The following is a 20,722-nucleotide window of genomic DNA, read 5'->3' as shown; positions in this document are numbered from 1 at the left end:
AACATCTTTTAGTTATGTACTCACCATAACTTCAGATGTTTGGGATCCATCTCGCCTACATTCCTAATACCCACCCTCCTTCCCCCTGCCTTGGAGATCAGAAGAGATTGAACGGTTTGAGTTCTACTGTTTTTATCTTTTATCATCTGTCGATGTTATATAAGCAGTGCATGCGTGTGTGCATGTATGCGGACAAACTAGATCTGGGGGACTGGTAGTGGTGCATCCTGGATATAGTAAGCTCAGCCAATAAGAGACTTCGCTCTTTGGCATAAGCGTGCCGAGTCGGAGCCGAGGGATCGGCTCCGAACCCATCAGTCAGAATGTAGGCGAGATGGATCCCAAACATCTGAAGTTATGGTGAGTACATAACTAAAAGTTCACTTTACTCTCATCCTATTAGGATCCACAGCAGCAGCTATCACTTTAGTCCTAAACACAAGGTTTTATGTGATGGTACCCAGTGAATTCTATCCTTCCAGTGGTACAGAGTGTGTCAGTTGATGCACCATCCCATTAAACTCACCAGGATCTGCAGACAGCATATACAATAGTGGCTAATTTCTCTTCTGATATCCTTTGGTCATCCCTTTGTGTTTCCTCTGCCAAGGGCCATGGTGACAATGGAAGTCTCTTATCTGGGTTGAGGGAGCATTTTAAAGGGAAGACTGGCTGGCTACAGACAAAAGCACAAACAGCATAAAAAGCACAAAGTTTAATAAAATCCTTAGCACTTCAGCCGAAAAGCCTTCAAAGAGTACAAAAGTTAATACATTAAGCACAGATTAAATACACTCCAAATCATGTTAATAGACAATTAAATAATTATTCAATAATAGATTACATCACATGCTTCCGATTACATTCTTTATTGAGCCCAAAAGGCTCCAAAATATTACATTTTAAAATAAAGTGTTTCTTTTTTTTAAAGTTTGTCTTTTATGTTTGTGCATTCTCCTAAACCTACCTCAACATGTTCCAAAATAGATCCTTTAAGTTCATCAGAGTTAGCATTATGTACAGACAAAAAAATGATTCCCTAAAGGACTATCCAACTTTTTATTTTTTTATGTCCCTAATGTGTTCTTGAAACAGAACTTTAAAACTTCTACATGTTTTCCTAACATAAAACAGGTTACAAGTACATTGTAAAACATAAATTACTCTTTCATTATTACAAGAGTAATTCCCATTAACCACAAATTTAGTCTGATTAATATATGGAAAAAAGTTTACTATCTGCTTACAAACAGAACATTTATTACATGGCACAGTCCCTCTAAAATTTGCAATGTTCCTACTGATACTGACATCTGGTGGCGAAAACTAATTATGCACGACCATATCTGACAAATTCCTAACTGCGGTGGTGGTGCTGTGGTAGCGTTGTCGCCTCACAGTAAGACGTTGTCCTGTTCGATTCTCAGCTAGAGCGTCTTCTGTGTGGAGACATGTGTGAATGGGCGTACCTTCGTTGAAGGTTGTGTGTCAGGGCCGGCAACTCTGCACGTAAATATCTACTGCCAATCATTAGCGGACCGGAATTTCACTGTGGCGACCCCCTAACCGGGAAAAGCCGAAAGACACATATCTGACAAATTCCTGGCTTTCTTATAAGAAATGTTGACACAATTACACAAGACACCACTGAGGTCCCTGTCTCTACGTAACATGGACCAAAATTGTCACACTACCCTAACTACTTGTTCAGTAAGAACATTGTAAGTAGTCACAAAATATACTTCCTTATTGCCTATCCCATTATCACAGTTATTTTCATTATTTCTAAAGTTATTATCTTTGGTATTACCGGCAACCCAGTTTCCAGGACTATAGTCCCAAACTATAGCCAACCTTCTCATCAGTGTCCTTGAGATACAGTCAGTCCTCATTGCATTGTAAGCCATTCAAGATTACCTTCCCACAGGTGTGATTGCAGTACAGTCAGACAATATGTCCATGGTCTGGTACATCAACAAAGAAGGGGGGACCCATTCCTACCTCCTATGTCAGAAAGCCATGGGAGTTTGGCAATGCCACAACGTCTTTTTGGCACTTTCTAATAGCAACACATATTACAATGAAATCCAGTATCTTAGCAACCAGCTAAGCAAGTCTATTCTTCTGTCACACGAGTGATCCCTCAACCAGTCTGTGGTGGACAAAATTTTCAGCCACAAGGGCTAGCCCTGCTGTAACCTGTTTGCGTTAGCAAATGCAGCAGCTTCTTTGCCCTGATCCATCAGGATGGAGAATCCCAGAGGGATACTCAGGGCCATGCTTGGCTCCCATGTCTCTTGTATGCTTACCCACCAACTCCTCTATTAGTCAGCCTGGTGTAAAGCAAACATAATTCTCAATGACCCCTTTTGGCCCGACAGGTTGGTTCCCCTTTCTATGGCCACATCTAGTGTACCCACCTTTGGTCCTGGATCTCTTTCCATATCTATTCTCCTATCCCTCTGGCAAGCCTCAGCCTGACATCCAATACCCTAATCTGACCACTTGTTTTTTTTCCACTTCCAGTGATGGCCAGGAATCCCAGGCTTTCTTCTAGAGTTAATCATATTCTAACTTCTTCCCAGAAATCTTCCTCTAGGAAAAGCTAGAGAAGTAAGTAGAAGAGGTTTACTGTTTGGGAGAACTGCAAGGGTTTAGATCTATTCTTTGCACCCTTCCCTTCTATTTTGGATTTCCTGGTGGGTCTCTTTGGTTCAGAGGTTAGTTATTCCATGATTTAAGTCCAATTAGTGGCCATTTCTAACTTTCACATGGAAGAACAGCATACTCCTGTTGCTTCCCTTCGGCTTTCAAAAGCATTCTTAAAAGGTCTCCCATTACAAGCCTGACCTGCAGTCCAGGTCCAGAGCATGTTTGGATTCCACCATTCTCTGGAATATCCTTCCATAGACCGCAGTAAATCTTCTTGGAGCCTTGTTTTATTACAATCCTTTCAGATCGCTCCTTTCAGAATATCTTAATTAATTTATTGTGGTAATTCATAGTTTCTAATTATCTTAATTAGGAGAGATACCACAATATATAAAAAAGGGGTAGAAACATTATTATGATATTCTGATGAAGTCCCTCGAGTGGGACGAAAGAGCTTAATCATTGTTCATTTTTTTTTGTACTTGAAATTGATGAATAAACTTTGTTTTGCTGCTTTGCCTGTTCTTCCTCTCTCATCTAGAGTATTTGGTTACAGATGAATATTTCCTTTTCTTTTAGTATTAGCATACTGCTTTCATCCTTCGTGTGTTACTGTCCTTGTGCTTTCTTTGTCCAGCATTACCCTGGTGTTGTGTTATTGCTGAAAGGGGAGTATAAATGCTAAGGTGCAGTCTGACAAGCCCAAGCCAAGTATACATATGCAAGGTCTTATAAGGAGTTAATTTGAGAACAAGTGTGATATAGTGACTGCTACCACTGCTTTAAAATTTGGTAAAATGCACACTGTTCTTCTGGTGGAATTAACATAGATATTTGAACTATGTATTCCTGAAAGTGAAATCTTCTTTATATGTTTCCAGATGCTGGATTGTAGTGTCCGAGTTTGATCTGTTTTTCACATTGTTATACTGGATGAGAGGGTGGTGTCTACATTGCTATTTCTGCCATGTCATTCTGCTATACATATATATTTGTGTATAGTTAGCAGATGTCCTTCTATTCCCATGTTGCAGTATTCATAACATGAGGGATTCCCCTACTAGGCAACCTGAACATCTGGACAGCATACCAAAGACTTCTACTACTGCAGGGAACGTGCGGCATTGCATACAGACAAGCAGCCAGTGTAGGCCAAAAAAGTGACGTCTGCACAAACCATGCTCAGAACTTCTCTGACACCAGTCCAAACTCCATCTTCTACTGTTCATGTGATCACCAAGTGGTTGCTGTTTCAGATGTGCCCTGTTGGAGAATTTATTTGTGTTTCTTGCTACTGCATGCTTTTCCGAGGTTAATGTCATCCAAGAAAGGCAAGTGCCATTGTGGAAGACAGATTCCACACAAAGATAACCACGTGCACGATCTGTCAGGCATTTGTCCCTAAGATATTCCATAGTCATCTTTCTGCCCATAACATCTACCTCAAGAATCAGAGACTCAAGCATATAGCTGTTGCAGTGGAGGGTACGGTGGGTCTATCCAGTTAGCCTCTGAAGAAAAATGTAAAAAAGATTAAGCCCAAATCTTTAGCTACACTTCTGAACCCAGATGTCCCTCTTAAGGCCAATGAAGGCCCGGAGGTCCATTCTGTGGTTGTTTTTCTTCCTGCAGTGAGTACCAGTTTGGAAGCTGTTAAGGAAAGTTACACTGGCATGTCTGCAGAGGCCTTGCAGATATCCATTCAGGATGGTACAGGGGAGCCGCAGCCCATACTTTGGACATTCCTTGTAGTACCTCTCCAGGCTTAGCTATTCAAGAGGATCAGATGTCTGTGCAGGAACCCAGGCCTACATTGACCCATCTATCCCAGCCTAGGGTTGATCCTCCCTCTAAAAAGAAACAAAAACATGTTTCCTCTTTTCAGGATCCTTCTCCAGACTGGCAAGCCTTTTCCAAAGGAATTCTTAATGCTTTCCTAGCACTAAGGCCTTCCTCTGTTCAAGCTCCTACTGCAGTTTCTTCTCCTCCCTCTTTACCTAGGAGTTCTGCTGTGGAACAGGAGGCCTCTGAGAAAGAAGTTGTTTCATCCTCAGATGAGTCTTTAGCTGGCTTAACACAAATTTACCCCCCCCCCCCCGAGCTGTGCTTCCCCTGGAGTAGATTCCAATGGTCTGGACTCCCCTGACAAAGATTTATCCTTTGGAGAGAGGCTATCTCAAGGATGAGAGACTTTTTAAGTGGGAAAGCTCACAAGTGTCTGAAGTGCAGAAGAGGTATTATGACCTCTTACAGATGAACTCCCTTTGTCCTTTAGCCATTCCTCTTGTGCTTCCTGCTTTCCAGGATGCTTTTCTTTCAGTGTCAAAATATCCAGACTCTCAACTACCAGCCCCCAAAAGGCCAGAGGACAGCAAATATATTTTCAAATATCCCCCGGAAGATCTGGCTGTGATTTCAGTATCTGGAGATAAATCTTCCAGACTGCTGCCCTCCAGTATCCTTCTCCCCTCGGATAAAGACAGCAAAATTATGGAGATGAAAGGTAAACAAGTTTACACATCCTCTACTTTTACCTTCAGGGCCATTAACTATCAGACTCATATGTCTAAATATGTTTTGGCCTTGCTGTCTCAAGCTTTCCAGCTGTTGACAGATCTCACTGACTCTGCAGCCAAAGCACAGCTTTCATCCATCTTGACAGCCTGTTCCCAAGTAACTAGAAACTCCATTAAGTGTAGTTATGATGCAGCTGACGTATCTGCCAGATCAGCTGCATCAGGATCTGTCCTTAGGAGATACTCATGGCTATGATTGCAGCCTTTGCCTGATGATATCAAGGCAAACATTATGGATGCACCACTTGACAAGACTGCCCTTTTAGGCGCTAATGCTGCTGCCTTTTCAAATCTTTACAAGAAAAATGGAAAGCGTTACAGGAACTGAAGCACATTTTTGTGTCCCTAGTCCCAAAGTATCATAGGAGTTATCCTTCCAAACCTCATTTTGTGTGGAAGAAAGCACCCATTCCTCCCCTCTTTCACAAGAAAGAGACACACTGGCAAAGCTCCTCCAGATCACAACCAACTTCTGCTCAAAAGCCCTCCTTTCCTGACATGCCAGGTAGTCTCTGACCACCTGGCCAGTCTTTCCAACATCCCTCTTTGCCAGTGCCTCTCTTATTTTCTTCTTTCCTGGACAAGCATTACCACAGACAAATGGCTCCTTTTCATTGTTCAAAATGACTATTACATGGTCTAGAAGTACAGTCCTCCTTTTCATGAGTACCCCCTCAACCCCCTCAAGACCGGATTCTTCTTTTTCCCTCAGGTGTTAAAAGACTTGATCTCTCAGGGTATCATTCAAGATGTTCCCCCTCTCCAAAGAGGAAAAGGGTTCTATTCTAGGATGTTCCTAGTTCCCAGAAAAGATGGTCCATGGAGACCAATCTTAGATATGTCCCAACTCAGTCTATTCCTTCATGTGCCCACCTTCTGCATGCTCACTCTCCAGATTCTGTTCTCTCTTCTGCTTCCTCAGGTCTTTGTGGCTTCTCTAGACATCAATGACATATATCTTCATATTCTCAATTCATCCTCTGTTTAGGAAATACTTACAGTTTTCTGTTGCTTCCTTTCATTTTCAATTCTGTGCTTTGCCCTTTGGACTTTCCACAGCTCCAAGGGTCTTCACAAAATGTTTGGCTGCTGACATTGCCTTTTGCAGACTTCAAGGAATTCTGATTTACCCTTACTTAGACAATCTGTTAATTCAAGCAAATCATCCATACATTCTGCAACAGAACCTCCAAACCACCATATATCACTGTTCCAAGACCTGGGTTCACGATCAACTACAGAAAGTCTTCTCTCAGCCCTTCTCAGGATCAAGTTTTCCTGGGCTGCAGAATAAGGACAGACCTTATGAAGGCTTTCATCCCTCCACAAAAAATGCAGTCTCTTCTGTCCTACTTCCAACAGTTGCTCCCTCAGACAACAATGTCAGCCAGAGAGTTTCTCCGCATACTAGGGTTCATGGCATCTGTAATTCCCATATACCCTTAGCCAGACTTCACATACAAAAATTACAGTGGTATCTGAAAACACTCTGGTGCCAGCATGCTCATCATCTGGAGTTTGTCTTCCCTCTTCTTCTTTATCTGAAGAAAGAGATACACTGGTGGATTCAACAAATTTCTTTGAATCCAGGTCTTCCTTTACCAGCCCCGTATCCTGTGCCAGAACTATTTACAGATGCTTCAGACATGGGTTGGGGAGCAACAGTGGGACACTTAAAAGTCAAAGGCCTTTGGTCTACCTCCATAAGGAAATAACATATCAACATCAAAGAGATGTGGGCTTTGATTCTAGTGCTCCAAGCTTTCCAGTCTTCCCTCCGACAAGACCCCCTGAAACTGTTCATGGACAACACCACAGTCCTTTGGCATGTGAACAAGCAGGGGGGACAAAGTCTTACCTGCTCTGCAGGCTGGCCCTTCAGGCCTGAGATATTGCTTCTAAGCAAAGGTCACATTACTAGCTGTTTACATTCCCTCAGCTCAGAATGTTTTGGCAGACTCTCTCAGCAGTTCCATGACACAAACCCATGAATGGATGCATCACAGGGATGTGTTTCTGGACATTCTCCACCGGTGGAGTATTCCTCAATTAGATGTCTTTGCCTCCCCCTTGAACAGGCAACTTCCAAAAGTTTGTGCCAGAGCCCCAGATCATCTGGTATGGAGGGTGGGCACCCTATCATTCTTATGGAAGTAGATGTTTCTTTATGCATTCCCCACCTTCTTACTCATTCAGAAAGTTCTGCTGAAAATACAGGAGGACAAAACAAACATCTTGTTGGTGACCTCCTTTTTGCCAAGACAGCACTGGTTACCTCTTCTTCTATAATTAGACAAGGACAATCATCACAAGTTACCTCACAGGGTGGATCTTCTCACACAAGACAAGGGATCTCTTATCCATCCACACTTAACAACTCTGAGCCTGTGAGTGATAGACTTCTGATCCCTTTCCGACACCTTTTCTCTGAGGACGTGCTTCTATTCTGCAGGAGGACAGGAAACCCAATGCTAGGAGATCTTATTTGTCCAAATGGAAGAGGTTTTCCATGTGGTGTCTGAAAAAAATGGCTAGATCAATTTTCAGTGGACAATCCCCTAGTTCTTTCTTATTTGTGTGAGGTGCTTAAGGCTTGAGTGGCTTATTCTTCTGTAAAAGCCACCTTGCCACCATTTCGGCATGTGTGCCTCTATCTCCTCCTTTACCTTCTAGGGTATAGGTTAAGCTTTTTCTTAAAGGTGTTCTTCACAACAGGCCTCCCAGGAAACCTGTTCTCTCTCCTTGGGATTTGACTTTTGTACTGGAAAAGCTTACTCAGGCCCCTTTTGAGCCTGCAGTCTTCTCTTTTTTGAAGTTTTGCATGCAGGAGACTATTTTGCTGGTAGCCATCACTTCTGCTAGAAGAGTTTCTAAACTCCAAGCCTTAATGGCTTGTCAACCTTTTCTCATCTTACACAAGGATAGGGTTTCTCTTCATACTAACCCCTCCTTCATGTCTAAAGTGGTTAATGATGTGTCCCTTAACCAATCTATTCATCTACCTACTTTCTTTCCTACTCCTCAAAATTCTAGTGAAAGACTGCTTCATACCTTGGATGTGCATACAGAACTCAGATGTTTATCTAGACAAGATCAAGTCCATTAGGAGATCTGAGCAACTGTTTGTGTCCTTTCATCCCAGGGTGCTGGGAAAATCTGATTCAAAACAAACTATTTCCACTTGGATCTCTATGGCCATTTCCTTCTGCTGTGTCTTCCATGGAAAGAAGCTCTCATCCTCAGTAAAAGCTCATTCCACTAGAGCTGTAGCTTCCTCTGGGGTCTTCTTCAAAGGTTTGGACACTGCCTGTATTCTGGAAGCAACTACATGATTTTCTGTTCACATCTTCACCAAACATTACAAACTGGATACTATATCTAGATCTAGAGCAGGCTTTGCCAGGGCAATCCTGCATGGTTTCATGGATACTTCCTCTGCTCCAACCTCCCTTTCCCTTCCATGAGCTTAGGTACTCTCCCTCATGCTATGAATACAGCAACATGGGAATAGAAGGACATAGAATACTTGCATAAAATCTCATCATAACCATAGATGTCCTTCTATTCCATGTTACAGTATTCTGTCCCACCCTTCTTTCCCTGTGGTTCATGCTTTTCTTAGGATGATAACTCTTTTATCTCCTGTCTTTGGACTGGTGTTCTGAGTGGGGCATTCAGTTCTGAGGATAGTATATGCAGAGGTCACGTTTATGGCCAATGTCAGCTGCCTGTCTATGTGCAGTGTCACATGTAACCTGCAGTAGTAAAAGTCTTTGGTATGCTGGACAGACGTTCGGGTCACTTAGGCAGGGAATCCCTCATATTATGAATACTGCAACATGGAAGAGAAGGACATCTATGGTTATGATAAAATTTTACACAACTATTCTTTATGGGGCCATGGCTCTGAACAGTGGCGGGGTTACCACTTGTTGTGTGTAATGGACTTTCATTGGCTACAGGTGTCATAAATTACATGTCAGGCAACAGTTAGGATAATGGGGACTAGACATTGCTAGAGTAGGAGGGGGTGGCTGATTGCCCTTCAGAGGGACACTGCCCATAATATATGATTAACAGAAAGACAGGAATTAATTCAGTTATCTGCTGATATAGACAGCTCATCATACAACTGTATATTATGGTATGTACCTCATACAGCTTTCCTGTATTTGTGTACTATATTATCTTGTTAATAAAATGGCTACCTGAAATGCACATGATTCAGCCAAGGTATTTCAGCTGTTGTAAAACTAAAGCAGTCTTCTGTATATCCATGGATGAATTTCTCAGTTCTTATAACCCAGAATTATGTTTGTTTTGCAAGGTCTAACGATATTCCCCTTTTTTTTAGATTAAGAATGAGTCATTCCTTGAAGATATAAACAACATTCTAAACTCCGGAGATGTTCCAAATTTATATGGCATAGATGAACAAGACCAAATTCTAACAACCATGAAGCCAATTGTCCAGGATATGGGACAGCAACCTACTAAGGCCAACCTTATGGCAGCATACACTAAGCGAGTGCGCAATAATATTCATACTGTCCTCTGCATGAGGTACACTTTCTTTTTTTCTATATTTTTCCAAAAAAAACAAGCTGTATCTACAAATTCCTTTCTTTTTTCACTGACTACTGTGTCACCCAAAAATTTCACAGGCTATTGTTTAATATATTTGTGTCATATAACACTGTAATATTAAAGACTAAGATCATCCCTTTCACTAACAGAATACTGGAGGCCAGAGATGAAGGGGTCAGTTTCCAGCAAGATCTAGTCTGTCTAACAGGGTTTTGCACTAAACCCATGATTTAGTGCAAAACATTTCAAGGTTATGCATTTTGGTGTATAGTGTGTACAGATCAGAAAACTGAATCCAGAAAGATGAGGAGGGACATGACCTTTAGATTATATTTTTCATAATTTAAATTAGCAGTGTTATGATAAAAGACAATATTTATTGCTTTTAGGATGCTGGAGTATGCCCCTTGCAGACTCAAGCAAGTAATACTGAGGTCATTAATATATTTTTCAGAGCACTGAAAGGCCTATATCTAGAGTGTTGTTTCCAGTTCATGCAGCCATGCAAAGAAAGAGAAATTAAGCTGGTATACACAGCTTACACACAGATTTACCAATATAATGACTAGGGGAACTAATGAAATTTAGCATGGGCATAGAGAAACACAATGATAATGCATCATGTACATTCTGGAAGAGTAATGTATAAGCAGACATAATACAGATGAGTTACACTCAAAGGGGACAAGTAGGAAGGGGGAGGTGTAGAAAGACAGGTAGAAGAGATTTGGACAAAGATAGTGAAATAGTTTTTCATGGATTGCATGAAAAGACCATAGAACATACTGCCAAAGGAAAAAAACATTTAAATTATCAGAGTTAAAGATACAGTGGTAGTCAGTTAACCCATTTTTGCTGAATGTTTTCAAGAGGATCATCCCCATACTTCTGTTTTTGAGTATATTGCTTCTTGTATATAAATGACAAGTCTTCCAAAATGGTTTGACATTTTCGTATGAGAGTTTCAGAGAATAATACAGGGGCTTTTTTATATTGTGCTCCTTGCTTCAAAGCAAAGGAAAGGCTGCATCTTGATTTTTTTCAATGAAAAAAAGAAATAATCACTGTCATATTTATGTCACAATACTTGACCTACACTTTTATTTTAAACTGGATGTTTCACAAATGTTGCAGTTTTTAGTTTCTGATGGACATTGCGTCCTGAATCTGATCACTGTCAATATATTCTTACAATAGTTTTCAGGCTAAGACACCTGGATGGCCAGTCTTATACAGCATATTGAATGAGCTGGCAATGCTTAGAGAAAGAAATCAATATATAGTTAAATATGTATGTGTCTATGTAAGCAACTAAAATATGTATATTTGGTTATAACAATTCAAGCATTTAAAATAGGGGAAATATTCCCTTTTCTATTAAGTATTAAGTTTAGTTCTTATTTCATAAAACATCAATGTCAAATTGAAAACAGCATCAGCAATGTTTTTGATGACTAAATGGCAAAAAAATTAAAAAAAAAACAGCCACATGGCAACATAGCATACCTCTCAACCTCTTAGAGCAAGAAATCTGGACAAAGCCATAACTAATAGGGATAAAGCAGTAAACAAAATCCACTCACGAAAATGTAACCCGACTTGTCTGTGTAGCGGTAATAAAGGCTAACGCAGCTTCCCTCCAAAGAGCTTTAATGCACACAGAATAACTCACGACAAAAACATATTCCACTCGAAAATCAGCAAATGTTAAGCGCTTTCATCTGTCATAAGGCAGACTTCATCAGAACAAATAACTTCAGCTACTACTCCATATTTTAAATAAGATTTGGCGCCAAAAACATCATTACATGTTTAAAAGCAGGAACATTTAAAGGTACAAACACTTAGAATAATGTCAAAATTCATATGCTTCAAAATCTTTAAAAAGAGATGAGATAATTGTAATAATATGCGTCAAAATGCAATGTATATAATTCTACATATAGAGAACGATCTCTCAACTGTCCATAAATATATAATTATGTTATTAGATAATAAATAAATGACAATAAATACATAAATACAGTATAAAGTGTAACTTGATAAATAAAATACTTAAAAAACTCTTCTCTACCTATATGTATACTATGTTCTAAATTGATAGCAGTTTCTCACATCCTATCTACTTCCTATATTATACTAACTACTATCTATAAAAGCATAAATACATTTAATATTGTAAAAATATCTCGATTATGTCTGTAATAAATATATGTATAGCATGTGTACTAATATGCTGTAAAATACATGACTAGTGATAATTCAAAAAGCACAATATATACACACTGATAAAACTTGTGGTACATATGTATAAAACTTGATATAAAAACTGTGTAGAATGGTATAATCAATGTGAATAATATAAGTAATATTTAATTCAAACAGATAAGATTATCGCATTAATAGAAATGGCTTTATACTAATATAATCATTGAGGCCTGGTTTAGTTGTGGCATCTGTTAACATTTGCCAATTACTTTCTCTACAAGCTAATCTAGTTTTCCAGTCACCACCTAATGGACTTATATATTCTATTCTATTTATATATATATATATATATTTAGAACATAGTATACATATAGGTAGAGAAGAGTTTTTTAAGTATTTTATTTATCAAGTTACACTTTATACTGTATTTATGTATTTATTGTCATTTATTTATTATCTAATAACATAATTATATATTTATGGACAGTTGAGAGATCGTTCTCTATATGTAGAATTATATACATTGCATTTTGACGCATATCATTACAATTATCTCATCTCTTTTTAAAGATTTTGAAGCATATGAATTTTGACATTATTCTAAGTGTTTGTACCTTTAAATGTTCCTGCTTTTAAACATGTAATGATGTTTTTGGCGCCAAATCTTATTTAAAATATGGAGTAGTAGCTGAAGTTATTTGTTCTGATGAAGTCTGCCTTATGACAGATGAAAGCGCTTAACATTTGCTGATTTTCGAGTGGAATATGTTTTTGTCGTGAGTTATTCTGTGTGCATTAAAGCTCTTTGGAGGGAAGCTGCGTTAGCCTTTATTACCGCTACACAGACAAGTCGGGTTACATAACTAATAGGGAGACAAAGGCCCAAAAATAGGGGCATGTTTTAACTATTGCTCTTATAAACTCAGAAAGTTAATAGAATAACAAGTTTTGCATTTGCATTAATTTTCTGAAGGGTATAAAGTCTAAAACTCAAATGTTTGTCATTGCTTTTTTACTTCAACCCTCATTGATTTGCAAGAAAACCAAAATTGTCTGAGAAACGGACCAAAAATATGAGGCAAAAATCTGGACATTCTGCAAAAATCTGTACAGTTGAGAGGTATGCTATGTAGACCTACTGTTGGTATGTAGCAATATGCAACTGTATATCAGAAACCATTTTACATTTTCTAACACATTTCTCATAAAAAAATCATGAATATCAGTTGTAGAATTCATTTAGTTTGGGATAAAAGTATAAAAACATGCAGAAATATATCGTCATGTTATGTAAGAGTTATTGATTTTCTTCATAACTCTATATGGTATAGTACCCTGAAATCCATCTCGTCTAAAAATAAGAAGGATTCATAGACATGCCAAAGTCATTGAGTCTCATGACCATTCAAGACTTACTGATATCCTCCCTAAGGACACGTCTCCTTTTTCCAGGAGGGCCATACCAGTCAGTCCTGTGGTAAATTTGTGGATACCCATCCAGCCATTTAGATTGTGTTTAAAGGAAGAGCAACATACTGCTTAACATGTAGGGGAAAGTTTATTCCAGAGGATATCAACCTGTCCTTTCAATATGTTTTATTTTTCTCTTGGTGAAGATTTGGTCCCTGGTTCTAATACTGGTGGAAATATTAGACTTGTGGAGAAACAGGAAGTTGAAGACAGCTGGGTCTCTAATGGCATTGTAAGTAAGATAGAGTTCCGCTGTCAAAAGTCTGTGACACTGAATAAAAGGACAGAACATCCAGACTCTCTTAGTAGCTCATGGACTTTAGGCCCTGTGATCATTTTGTTAGGAAATGTTGAGGTTTTTCTTACTGTTTGATATCTATACAGTAACCCCCAATTTGCAGTGGTCTGCAGTCTTTATTAGCCAAAGGTGTTAGCTATCTGCTTTGAAATGTGAGAAGTAAATACAAAAAAGGAAAGGTCCCAGCACTGAGCCATAAGGGACACCGCTGGTCACTTTCATACTTTCTAATGAGGTACCTGCTTCTTACACTCTGTGGGTTCTGTCTTTTAGCCAGTATGTATCTATCTTACCACATATGGGTAGAATTTTAAAGTATTTCACTTTTATATTATGCCAACATGGGGAATGGTGTTGGAGGCCTTGGCCAGGTCAAGATATTCTACATGCAGTACATAACCACCATCTATAACCTTGGCAGCCATTTCAAAGAAGTTTACTAGATTAAATAGGCAGAATCTAGCCCTCACAAAGCCAAACTTCTGGAGGTCAAGTCTAATAAGATTCTTGGTATCACAGTTTATGAAGTCAGTTATAATATGTTCCATGGTTCTGTAATTACTGAGATGGTTATAAGGCCACCCTTAGGGAGGGACATCACCACAGCAGTGTACTACTCCTCAGGGACAAAACTAGTAGCTGAACTTAAGTTAAACAGTTTAAGGAGTTTGTCTGCAAGGGCATGAATAACATTAAGCAAGCAAATATGTTCTCATGTCCCTTGGAGGAAGTATTTTTAGTGTTGGTTAACACTTTCATTAAGTGATCTTTAGAGATAGGGAGTAAGGGACTGAGATATTTCAGGGTTTTGACTAGAAATCTGAGGGTGAAATTGGCACTAAATTTGTTTGCAAGGATGTTGGCAATGTCTGTTGGGCAGAATCGGAGGCACCATTATGAATATATTCAAAGCAGTGTAGGGTATTGCTTTACAGTTTTCTAATGCAGCTAAAGAATTATTTATAATTATTGTTGGTTTCAGATGTCAGCCTAAACTCATAGGCTTATTTAGTATACCTGCTAGTTTTCTTCTGTTTTTTGTACTGCTTTTAATATTATCATTGAGAAGAGTGGGTTTGGCTCTACTAAATAATTTAAAGATTTTTTTTGCCTTTTGTTGTGTAGTTTATTAATGGTGGCAGACCATCGGGGAGGTAAACTTTCTGTGATACTTGATTGTGGTAGGGAACTGCTAGCACTGCACATTTTTTAAATAGATGCAGAATCCCTTAGTGAAACTTGTTGCTATATTATGGTCAGGAAAGGTGTAGTTGTAATTGAATGTTGATATTTTGTCACTAAGTAGGTTGCGGTTGGCATGTTTATTAATCTTTACATTCAATGGGGTTTTCTGTAGGAGCTTTTGGGAGATTAATGGAGAAAGTTAAACGTTTATGGGCAGATTTTACTAGGAAGAAGAAACTTGATGAGTAGGGCAAGAAGGCAGACACATTTGTTAGAATCAGGGCAAAAATGCCATGTCTTCTAGTAGGTTTATCTACCAACTGCTCAAGGAATTTATTTATTTTTTTTAAGTCTAGTAATTTTTGGGCATATCGTTCGTTTGAGGTACTGCTGTCCTAATTTATCAAAGGTTAGGTAAAGTGATCTATACTAAAGGAGTTTTTGCTAACAGGTTGATCATTTAGAACACTGAGGAATTGTACATGGTCAACAAGGGACAACAAAGGTGTTCTATAACAAGCTGTTAGTTGATAATTAATCCTATCTAGAGTGATCTGTAGTTCAGTGAGTTTATTTTGTGAGTCCATAGAGATCTGCATGGAAACAGTATATTTCTTGACAAATATGGGAGACTCTACCACAAGTGCCATTTGGGCTGAAAGCATGAAAATCACTAAACCTTGGTGTATAGTGAGTGCTATCTTTATTTTTGAAACAAGTTTCAGTAACTACAGAAACATTGGTGTTTTCCAAATGCAGGATGCTTCAAGATCAGAAAATGTATTACTTAAATGTATGGCACACAAGACAGCCACCTTAATGTGATCTAATTTTTGGGCCGCTCTGATGGCATAGAGGAATAAAGCCCTGACTACAGTCCAGAAGACCAGGTTCAATTAGTGGCTCAGGTAATTGATGGAGCAGTAAGGGAGTGATGGGTGTTCCTTTTCCAGACGTGAGCATTCCCTGTGATGATCCTGATGGAGATTGTATATGTTGCTTCAAAGAAGCATAGTCCTAAGAGGAGAAAGGGTGTCGGGCATGGCTGGGATGCCGTGGAATCTGGGTGATATGCCATATGGTTCCCTATTAGAAGACCGAAGACGCATTCTTTTGAATGCATCTTGGTCGAACTCAAAAGCCTGAAACGGCAAAATATCGAAGCGGCTTTTAAGCAAATTCTTTCCCTGCGAAAGAATCGCTTGGCCGCTTCGTTACTTTGCCGTTTTTCGGCACTGTAGTGCAGTCTTGGAGTTGGTATATTTAAGTACGGGGATGTGGGGGGCGAAGCCCCCCACTTAATGTTATGTTTAAAGTAGTTTATTTATTTATTTTGTTGGAACAGCGATTTTTTTCCCTAGAAAAAAAAAATGCTGTTCTGACAGTTCGAAATTGTAAGCTTTCGCTTACATGGGGTCAATTAATCACCGTTCACTTTTTTAAGCATTCAGTGAACCAATATAGACCTATGCCATACACATCCCCATTGCATGTTTGCCCATTGGATGCAAACACAACCACATTGGGAGGGATGAGTAATAGGTAAGTATATTGCCCCCGGCTGAAGATGATGGCCAGAACTCCCAGGACACCCTTAGGTTCCACATCTGGCCCTAGCTCTAGCAGAGTATGTCTGGGGAAGATTAGGACGGTTGGCAAAACCAGTGTGGACATGGTACACTGGATAGGAAGACTGTAGGATGAAGCAAGGAGCACAAAGTACTGCTAAAATGTGACCTAATTTTGGGTATGATGTGTTAGTTAAACTGGAATTTCCATCATCTGGAGTCTGCCTGCAAAAAGTGCATTGGGGGCAGCAAAGGCTTTAGCCAATACACAATAGCTTTGAAGCAAGAGTTGCAGACCATCCTTTGTGAAGCAAGCTAGACTGGTGAACATCTCATCTCACGCTGACGCATGCTGAACCCCCCTGGAATAGCACCAGCTGTTTAACAAATTATTGAAGCCAGTTATCTTTTTCCTATAGCTTGGCATCACTTGAAGTGAAGGAAGATTCTACTCAGGACATGTCTTACCTACATTTGTATCATGAATAAAAAGTTCAGAAATGTTGCTTTGCATATCTCTCAGAATTATTTGTCTCAAGTTGTTCACTTGTACATGTACCACTATCTTTATATTTGTTAAGAGTTAAGAGTCCTTATTGCCCTTGCAACATCAAAGCTTCTGGAGCTTAAAAGACCACTGTAAGGCCTCTGTTTATCTAGCCTTCTGCATGATGAGTCAATGTGTCTGACAATAAGAGTTTCCTATCACTAAAACATTTCTGTCTCTGCTGTGATTCATAGTGATACAATGGAAGTATATTTTGCTCAAGGTGATGTTTTATGGGAGGTATGCATGAGGTGGTCGAGTGACCTTATTTTTGGATGAGACTTAGTCTTCTGATTTATAAGCTGCTTTGGGAGTAATTGATTTATGACTTCAGCATAGGTTTAACATTGTGATTTAATTAGAGAAGGATAGAAGTGGATTTGTATTAAGCGCTCAGGAAAAGTTTTTAAGTAAGAGGGAAGCCTCCAGATTAATTAGATTTTTACACCTCTCTCATGTGGAATTATTAGTGTTGAGTATAAGCTCATTATCTGTGTGCACAAGGCATTTTGTCCACTGTCTTAGGAGACCTAATGCTAAAAGCCTAGCAACAGAGGTGAAGCTAGCAGGCTGACCTTTCATCTTGTCTAGTACTTGGGTGTATAGATAGTGAAGTAAATGCTGCTCTAAGCAGGTAGGATGATATGAAACAGTGGGTATCTCAAACTTTAGCAGTCAAAGGGAGGAGGGGGAACTTTCCAGTTTGGTCCTTTAATGCTCACTAATATGAACAGATAAGATAAGACAAAGAGAAGCTACCAAGGACAGTTTTATATTAAGGGCAGACAAGTCAAGAGCCACCGGATTTAAAATAGCAACAGTTTAGTGTGGTGGATACTCTGTGTTTTTTATCTATGGAATAAAATGGAAGGACAACTGTATTTAAATAATTTCAGGGGGTAGACTTTGTAAAATGATACTTTTGTGCTTAGTGACAACAGCCAGTAAAAAATGGAGAGGGAGGGAATTATGTGGTTAAAGTATCATAAGGGATGGGCAACAAGGGGATACACTGGGTATAAGGACACAACAAAAACAGTATGGGAGGGTGGAAAATTAATTGCCAGTCTGCTCTGTACTTTATGATCTTAAACTGCATCAAATCAATCACAACTCATGAAAATAGTTTGACTCTTACTCAAATCACAAGAAAGAAACTAGGGATGTTCATCATTCAAACTACCTCAGTGGCACGTGGGTTGTGTGCAGGCACAAGCTGGCAGCTTTGCAGAGCTCAGAATCTCCTCCTCTGACTCTCTGTGATATGGGATCGGCTACATCCCTCCCATCAGGGGAAAGCCTAACCCCTGTAACAGTAAGTAAGTTGCTCTGTCTTTTAGTGCCAGCTGTAGGACTTATACAGTTGAATCTCCTCTGCATCCTGCATTGGTGGATTACAGACTCGGATAAGATCCCTTTGGGAACTCCCCTTCTTCTTTAGTATTATGCACTCTTGATTTTTTTCTACTTTATATAAAAATATATTTTTTAAAATATTTGTGGTATTTACTACTGCTGTTAACTCCTGTGGAAATTATAACTTACTATTGTGTTATTTGTACACTTAACTCACTCGTGCATAATATAATGCTTTTGTTGTATAATTCCAGTTCACACCCATACCTCCTTATGAGTCAGGCTTCTTTAACTAAGTGACTTGCTAGCTACTAATAGGGAGTATTAGAAAGGGCAACAGGTTATTAACAAAATTACATTATGATTGTTAGTCTAGGATTTCCTGCAATGGAAAAAGTAATGCTCGTCACTTACTATTCATATTTTCATATTTATGTTCATATTTTTGTAACTGAGGCACCTACATTTTATTGAGGTATATGTTGTGAAACACCAGTATGGGAGACTGTACTGAAAAAATAGCTAGTCTGTTAGAAATTTTGAAAATAAGTAATATTTCCTTATGTACGTAATACTTCAAAAAACAAGTGACTTACAAACTGTTGCTTGACATTAGGTGAAAACTTAAATGTTGAAAAAACTGTCTTTGAAATTTGCACTGTAAGTTGCACATCTTGAGAGATGTCTAATATTATCTGCATTGTTAATTATACAATTAAACACATCTTCATATTTGTGTAATTATATCAATAAATGTGCACTTTTATGGGAATTGTGTGTCATATATCTTATTTAACAAAAATGTTCTTACAATATATGTGTAGGTTGTATAGTTTTCAATATATAAACATTTGTGAAAGTTTAGAAAAATATAAATCTGATGTTAATCTTCTTTCCATTCATCACTGATGGGTTCGGTTCCAAGCCCTTGGAACGGAGTCAGCCTATTACCAAGCTCGCACCAGTCAAAAAAACTCTCGAGGTAAGTCTCTACCCAGAATGCCTTCTCCCTGTTACCTCAGATCTCGTTTGCTGTGTAGCCGTAAAGCTGCATTTCAGCAGAGCTCTCAGCTAAGTGAAATCTTTTTTGATATTTGTGTAAAAGTTTTTGGATATCTTCATATTTTACTAAACCTTTAGTATTACTAGTGTCTTTTCTTTGGTCTAACCGTATTATTTCCACTCTACCCATTGTTACCATTGGTAATCTTAAGTACTGTTGTTGGTACAGCCTTTTCCCTTACCCTTGTAGTATTTCTTCAGTACCATAGCTGGTATTGTCTTCTCTTGCTTAACCTGTTAGGTTTTATCTTTATTCAGGTGTTTCCCTTTCTTATCTTCATACAGTGTGTTGTTGTTGATGTTTTTCTTGTGATTTTCTTGTGATTTTTTGAATGGAGTGACTTCATTATTGTTGGATTATACAGTTAGTTGTGGTGTCCCTTTCTCTTAACATTTCTATTAACATGTCGGATAAGAAGGATACCTCTGGCTTTAAGCATTGTACTTCTTGTAAGGGCAAGTTACCTAATAGTGACTCGCATGATGACTGTGTATACTCTTTGGGAGTGGCCCATCTTTTGGTGCAGCCTCCATGTGATATTTGTCAAAGTTTCAGCCAATGCACTCTTAATGAGCACAAAAATAAACTCATTCTGAAGGGGTTACTCAAGTCTCCCTTTTCAGAGGCCATTTCTGCAGTGGAGGTCTCAACCCCTCCTTCTAAGGATAAAAAGAGATCCTGTTCTGTTCCTTCTTCACCATCGGGTGATCAGAGCAAACCTGGGAAATCTAAGGTCCTCATATTATCATCGGAGCATAAATCTGCCTCTTCGGCTCCACCTTCCTCAGCTCTGACAGTCTCAAAACCTTCGATACAGACACCTGTTTTGGCACACACCCTGCCTCCGGCACCAATCATTGATCTTACTACGCCTATTTCGACTTCGGAATTTGTAGTTACTTCTGCTCAGGGCACACCTTCGACTTCAGTTTCTATTTTAAAACCGTCCGTTTTGGCTCTGAGTGCCACTTCAGCACCAGGCGTTGTACCGATCTCACTAGATCTGACCCCTTTGCTTCCGGTCTCGAAACTAGAGACTTTGGTGCTGACAGACCTTGCACCATGGACCCGATACTCTCCCTCCATAGACGCATTTCTGGGCCAAGCATATAGCCCATTTGTCAATGTCCTGACTCCCTGTCTGGAGTATTCATTAGCTCCACCAGGAGCCTTTCAGAACACAACATGGTGCGTCTTGAGGACCAGCTGTTA

The 20,722-nt window shown here is 39.2% G+C and overlaps 1 protein-coding gene across 1 annotated transcript in view; it reads left to right on the top strand.

Moving 5' to 3' along the window:
* DNAH1 (dynein axonemal heavy chain 1) overlaps positions 1-20,722 on the top strand; it is a 5,225,710-nt gene that overhangs the window by 3,443,566 nt on the left and 1,761,422 nt on the right. The window contains exon 51 of the mRNA XM_044076389.1: positions 9,583-9,791. Coding sequence (XP_043932324.1) covers positions 9,583-9,791 — 209 coding nt within the window. The remainder of the gene's footprint in view (positions 1-9,582; positions 9,792-20,722) is intronic.

Source organism: Protopterus annectens, chromosome 7.part0 (genome assembly GCF_019279795.1).
Source record: "Protopterus annectens isolate FY-2018-M chromosome 7.part0, PAN1.0, whole genome shotgun sequence".
In the NCBI taxonomy this organism is placed as follows: Eukaryota; Metazoa; Chordata; order Ceratodontiformes; family Protopteridae; genus Protopterus; species Protopterus annectens.
This window is presented reverse-complemented; position numbering and strand designations above follow the sequence as displayed.